The following is a 7,038-nucleotide window of genomic DNA, read 5'->3' on the forward strand; positions in this document are numbered from 1 at the left end:
TTTATGAGAATTATAACGAAATGACTAGATGCAGTGATAGCGAATTAACCACATCCTTGCGTGAAATAAAAACGTCGGAAATCATCACTGAAGACGAGTGGTCTAATTCCTTTTGTCTCGAACTGTTTTGTTTTTTTTGCATGCGTAAATGCAAAACGTACATCACCAAATGCTTGCCAATACAATGTTTACAAAGGTAGAGAACATTTATGCGAAAGACTGCATGAAGCTTGTCAGCTCGAATGTAGCTAAAATCTTATTTTTATTCCAGTAAGCTATTAGGTAAATGGCTACCTTACATTGCAACAAAAGCTTTAATAGGAGAAAACTTGTGCACTTCATCACATGCCTGAAACAAATTGTGAAGATTTCTAACAAGCCAGTTAGGTTGTCATAAAAACTTAGTTGTAACTAGTTTGGTACAGCGTGTCTATTGCTTCTGCCTACTTCAATACATTAGTCGCATTATATCAAAATATTCGTGCTTGGCAGCAGTGACAAAGCCCCAATCCAGTTTCTTAGGCAAATCGCAGTGTTCTATGAAAACTCTGAAAAAAAAATCTTTCGAAGTACTAAAAATAGTACTCCAATGTCACCTGACAAGCCTACAAACTTCAACTGAATCTGGACAGCATCACAATCTCATAAGCAGGTTTTCTGCTTAAAGGTAAATAGTTGGAGGATCGTTCTGCCCATGACTTGCATTCAGCACTATAAAAGTAAATTGTAAATACTGCTTTTCTCACCTGAGACAGTTGGGGAAGAAAACCGCTCGTCTATCCAATGGTTCTCACGTAGCCGCGCATGTGCATTTCACATGCTGTTTTGTAGCTCTCCAGACGTGACATGCACGACACATACTGCATGTCGACTTCAATGCCGTATCACCACCACAATACTCGAGAAAGAGCACACATAACACAGAATAATGTGGCATAAACCTTCAGCATATATATTTTAGATGCACAACCATACTGTCTTCGCTCTGCAATAAAGGGCTTGAGTTCTTTGGTTGGGTGACTATCATGATAAACAATTATAATGTTCATATCACAGTTGGTCTTCAACAAAATATCACAAATAAAGTATAACACCGAGGTGCCTGCAATGTGATAGAGGTCTTCACAGGTGCAAAAGCCAGAAGACTTATCACTGAGTGGCAGTTGAATCGGAAGACTTGTGGCGAGCTTGCGCAGGTCCAGTGATGGTTGATTTGGCTCTAAGAGTTTCTGCTTTCCTTTTCTTTGCCTTGGCGTTCGCATCAATTATCTTATCATTTAACCTGCGGCACAGATTCTTCAACATAATGTTTGTGCTACACCATAAAATATGCTTAAGCACCTGCTCGCTCGTGTGTCCATCTCCACAGGTGTCGAAGTCCGAGAATTCGTCGCTGGCTAGAAGTTCAACAGTGAGCTCTGTTGCTACCTGCCGCTGGTTTGGCATCTGCAAAAACTCTGGCTGCTTCGACAGTTGGACAACAACAACATAGTTGTTTGCAACTGCATTTACAACAAACATTGTTGGATGGATGAGTCCTCCCCTGTCAAGTTCTCTCACAAGGTCGTAGTGCTGCTGCATGACTGAAACCGTGATTGTTTTGTCTATTGACAATGCAGCCCTGCATTTCTCACAGTTCAGCTTTTTCACAGTTGCATACACAGCATATCCTGCTACATAGACAAGGACTGGGATGATGTCCTTTATCTGTGACAACGCTTCCTCAGTTACTACGACGTTGCAATTGGGGCGTGGGGCATCCGTGCGTTTGAAGAGATTTTCCCATTGCTCGTCTCTTTTGCTGTCACTTAAGCAAGCTGTGGCGATCTTTGGCAGAGTGCTTTGCAGCCGCAGTTTATGCTCAGCTTCAAAAATTTGCCTTATCGACACATGATACTGTGATCCAGCCAGCCGTCTGTACTTTCCAAAGCGCTCTTCCAAGCTGTCCGTCTGAATCTTTCCCAAGAGAAAGTAGGACAGCTGCAGTTCTTCGAAGCAGTACCTGGCGACCTCCAAGAGTGCATAAGTCGTCTGGTGGAGAGCAGCATGGGTCTCCGGGGTTAGCTTGCCTCCGGTAAAGTCTGTACTCTTCCACTCTTCGAGCCAGTCCAGAAAGTTGTAGAGAAAATCCACCTTCGGATCATCCATCGAAGGAAAGAGAGGTTTTTGAAAGTCATCCCTTTTTGCCATTCCTTTGCATGGTGTCTTGACATTCATAATGTTCCACCATTTCACTATGATTTCGATGAAGCTTGCTGTTTCCTCACAGTATTGGAGACTTGTGTTCGATCCAAGTGCACGAAGGGCATGGGGCAAGGACTCATGGAAGATCTGCAAAGCAAGCTTCACATTTTGCCGTTCAATACTTGAGGGGTTCAGAGCCTTCCTTGAAAGAGTGTAGCCAAACCTCAGCACTTGCTCGCATTCCAAGTTGTGCGCATCTCGGATGGTTTCAAAAGATGCTCGCAGCATGCGTCGCTGCCTTGTCGGCTCACTCTCAAACTCTGGGTAGTAGAAACAAACTTTGTCATCTTGTTGGTTGAGCCAATTGTTGCGGATACACTTCAGGATGTGCACTGGATCTATCACGAAAAACAGTGGCCTGGAAGGATCAGATGGGTGTGGATACACAATCCGTGGTTCTTTGGGTGGTGGTGTAACGAAGTCGGACATCGCCTTTCTGTTCACCGCATTGTTATCACTCACGACACACACAACCCTGTAACCGATGTTCTCCAGCTCACAAATCACGTCTCTCAACATCTTGTGCAGAAACTTCGCGTCCGCTCGGTGCACAGGGACGATGTGGGCAACTTCCTTGAAGTTGGACGTGATGCTTTGAAGCATAAAAACAAACGCACTGTTGGCTGATTCCGTGGAGTTGAGCGCCACACCGGTGATGTTTCCGCCTTTATAGTCAAAAAAGGGCTTTATGTGAACCTCATCCACCATAAGTGTCACAAAACGCTGGCGATCATCAAGGTCAAAGATCCTCTTCCTCATATAGCTCAGGAATGTTGAACTTCGATGCTCGTGTTGAGGATTCATGTCGTACGAGGAGCAGATTGAACGGATGGTCACCGGGTGTGGGAGAAAAATATTACCACTGCTGCGGACATACTTGTAAGCATGAGGAGATATTGTAAAAAAAATACAACAAAAAATCATGAAGTCGACTGAGTAACGCCTTTGCTCCTTCTTCTTCGATAGTAGCGCCAACTGCTCGTTGAGGAACTGAATGGCATGGACTTTGTCCTCTGCTGGTGTCGTGGACAACTGGCCAAGTAGCAGATGAACGGTCTCGAATATGTCCTCATCTGCATCCCGGGTGCTTAAGCTGTCGTCCCACAATTCAATGCTCTCTAGGAGCTTGATTAGTGCCTTCTTGCTGTTGACGCTAGCAGGAATCTGTAAACTGGATCCTAGTCTCTTGGTCGCCGTTTTCCCAACGTGGAATGTAAGACGCAAATCAGCATTCACGACAATTGAATACTTGATCCATGGTGCTTCATCGTGAACAATGTGCACCAAAATTAGGCAATTGTTGCTTTCTATAACATGCCAAAATCCAGACTTCTTGCTTCTTAAGTAGTCAGTTACATCTTTTATGCCGAGAATCCTATCGGCCTCCTCCTCAGCTTGGAACAGGTCCATAGATTCTGCAACTGCAGTTTGGAGAGCATCGGCTTCCAGGCGTACTCTTCTGGCCTCTGGATCTTCTCTCACATTTACATCAGTAGTCGACAAGTAGTTGGGGCAGTTGCGGAATTTGTGCGGCACAGCACCTTGGCGGAGTCGAGGGTACTGTAAGGGTACCGTTACGGTGCACCCAGTAGCAGCATCGGTATGCGATGTCACTCGAAGAATGTCGCTGTCAGCAAAATGGAGCTCGCACACCTGGAAAAAAATGTTGCCTTTGTATAAATAACAGCTACTTGTCAGCATCTCTTTAATTGGTCCCACGGATCACGTAACGAAGAGATGTCCAATAAATCTATATTACGCAGACACGCATGTGACCATTTTTCACATGCACGATTTTTACGCGGGCATATATGACGCTTATTACAAGCCTACAACTTCTTTTAAACGCTCTACAGCGTCCAAACTTTGGGGAAAACTTCTGGTTGCCGAAACGAGATATAAGTATGGGCCTGCGAGAGCAATTTCACGCGCAACGCGTGCTCTGTTTGGACAGACTCTCAGCTACCGGCCGTATTCTCGTCCTCGAGGCAAGCTGTTTAACGTCATCGAACGCTACTGTCAACGGGCGCTGAGCACCAAAAACGCACGACGCATGCCTTCAGAATTAAACTCCGACTCACAAGTTTTGTGCAGCGCTGGCAAAGGCAGCACGCCTTTGCCAGCGCTGCTTGTAGCGTTGTTTGTGAACGCGAGCACGTGGCTTTAGGAAATGTCTTCCTTGCACAAACGCTCGTGCAAACATTAATCTTACGGCGTTCTAGGAAGCTCGTCAACTGACTTTGATCTATACTCCTTTCACCCTAAAGCTGAGACTAGAAGTTCCGCCTTCAGCGCGAGCTTTCTGCACTTGCTAACACAAGTGTGAACGCACAGGAAAGCGCAACCAAAGCACTGCGGAAGCCAGCGAGGTCGTGCTGAAAGCGAAACTTCTAGCCTCAGCTTAAGGGTGAACGGAGTATAGCGCTCCACACAACTGGTAACATGGAGGGGAACTCGAGAACCTCAGAAAGCTGACGAAACTGTGCAAGAGAAACGGCAATTCGAAACAGTGGGGAAGTTCTCACCCTGGAGTGTCGCGAGACAACGAGATTCTCCCGGGGAATGGCTCGTATCCACGACCGCCGCTGGTCGCCGTCTTTGGGAAATTTTAAGATGTGCACTGTTTCGGTGTTCTTGTAGTTTCCCCGACAACCCGGAACGCAGCACTTGTTCGGCATGCCGACCAAACAAACGTTCGCGCGCGCGCGCGGACAGTTTACGGAGACGAGACGAGGCACTCAAGAGGCGAGCACGGCGAGCACATGAAACAAAACTAACTGCAACGGAAAAGTTTGAACGCGGGAGCAGCGGGAGCAGCGGGAGCTGGCTGGAGCATGCGCGTTCAGTGCCACTCCGCGCGACGCCAGCCACGCCAGCGACGCCGGCGCGCCGGCCCACCGCACCGCACCGCTCGAGATGGGCGTTTTCTCACGTCGATGCTCGATGGTTTTTCTCACGTAGTTGCGCGATGGCCTTCCTTCCTCCGCCATTGTGACGTAACCACTCGGAGCGCTATGGCCTTGTCTTCTAGGAGGTGTTGCTTGAGGGGGCAAAGCAAAGAGAGGAGGAAACGAGGTATCTTCACTGTCACGCGCCTCGTCGGCCTGGTTCAATCTCGACGACTTTTTCCCCAAATACGGCCGTCCATTCGAGATATCGCTCTACGAGTATAGTGTTGTAGTTATTGTAGCGTCCCGCCTACATCTCGTGCATAGTTTTTTTGAGATGCAAATTTCGGTTCACCAGCCTATTAAGGACACTTTCACCGATGGTATATTGATATCGCGTTTTTTTTTTTTTTTCATTGACAAAAGAAAAGCTTTATTTTTTTTTTTTTTTTCATACGAACATTTGTTAAAACAGAATGCTCACCCTATTTGCCGTATTTTCTCGTGTTGTGTACCGGTGAGCAACCCAGACTTTTTGGTTTAGGAAAACATTTGTGGACGGCCAGCACATATTGTCTGCTCCGTTTCCGCTGGACTACCTCTCGGTCGTTAGCGAGAAAGCGCTTAAACAAGACATGTTGTCTACTCTGTTTCCGGCGCCGCTGGACAGAAAAGTCGTGTGCAGCGGAAGCCAGGATGTACTTCAGTTAGACAAACGAAAGTGTGTACTTCCCTCTGTTAAGACCTTCCTTTTCAAATTGCATAGCATTACGTTGTCAGTTAAAGCTTGGCTTAGGAAAAAAGGGTGCGGACGTCCATGTTTGATTGACTGCCCATCTTGTAAACAACCTGAGACCATCGAGCACCCATTTCTGTTTTGTTAAGAAGTCATATCTTTATTGGGGAGACCTCCAGTGCACCTTGAAGAAAGATTTTTGCATTAACCTAACGGACAGGCGTTATTTGAATGTTGAAAATGACGCCAAGCCGCCATTTTTGGGAGCCACTGCTTTGCCTCCCACAATGAAGGCGTAAGCCGCGGAAGCTCCGGCGAGAGTCGTCTGGCTTCGAGCCTGCTCGTTCCGTATCGTTTTGGGAAGAGAATGCCACCCTGCTGGCCTGGCTCTCTCGAAGTTCTCCGAGCGCCTCCTTTTTCCGGTGGACCCGCAACAGGTCGCGTGGGACCGTCGTTCGATCCCCCCTCTCAGTGGATGGCCGTCTGGCGAAGAGTTCTGCACTAGACTCCAAGCGACAGGTCGAGTCGCGGCGTCACATCGTCCGACCGGCGATGACTCAGCCCTAGTGATTCCCCTCGCGCTGACAAGCGGCGTCCCCTCCTCCGAGTGGGCATCAGTCTGCAGAGAGCTGTGGCGAGATGTCCTGCAATGTCCTGCAAAGACAGGCAGATGTCCTGCAAGACGTCCTGCAACGACAGGCAGAACCGAGAGCTCGGCCCACCTGCGATTACTCCGCTCGCAATCATCCTTGGCTCTCAACTCGACGGGCACTGCGGGCACCGAGTGTCTACGGCTCGCTTGACTGCAGTGCTCTAGTTGAAGACCGCCTTTTTCCCAATAAAAGTTGTTAAATTTAGGGAGCATCGTTTTTGACATGGCGTTGGCGAACCCGAACAAATAAAAATAACTATTTTTATTCATTGTTAAAATGATTCCGGTATTCATCACGTGTTTGCACACGTGATGTATGCAACTCTTTCGTATAAATTGTGTATAAGTAACGTGACATGAATTCACGTGACATCATTTTCCCGACAAATTTAGGGGACGAAAATGAGTTGACGTTTACTTTTTCAATCTTCAGACAAATCGCGGTCGCAATATAAAAAACGCACAAGAGTAGAATGCTAAAAATGTTTTAAGAAGTGTGCAAAGCACAAATATTTTCA

At 47.1% G+C, this 7,038-nt stretch overlaps 1 protein-coding gene and 1 pseudogene across 1 annotated transcript; one reads left to right on the plus strand and one right to left on the minus strand.

Moving 5' to 3' along the window:
- Positions 1-1,113, plus strand: part of LOC120849785 — a 163,974-nt pseudogene extending 162,861 nt beyond the window's left edge.
- A 186-nt stretch (positions 1,114-1,299) lies between these two features.
- Positions 1,300-3,945, minus strand: LOC8032857 (the record flags this gene model as incomplete). The annotated part of the gene is made up of 1 exon (XM_040207266.3): positions 1,300-3,945. A coding segment is annotated over exon 1 (2,646 nt), but the record flags the coding sequence as incomplete, so codon positions are not given.
- Between the last annotated feature and the right edge of the window lie 3,093 nt (positions 3,946-7,038).

The sequence above is a fragment of the Ixodes scapularis genome, unplaced genomic scaffold (genome assembly GCF_016920785.2).
Source record: "Ixodes scapularis isolate PalLabHiFi unplaced genomic scaffold, ASM1692078v2 PGA_scaffold0__279_contigs__length_252992795, whole genome shotgun sequence".
In the NCBI taxonomy this organism is placed as follows: domain Eukaryota; kingdom Metazoa; phylum Arthropoda; class Arachnida; order Ixodida; family Ixodidae; genus Ixodes; species Ixodes scapularis.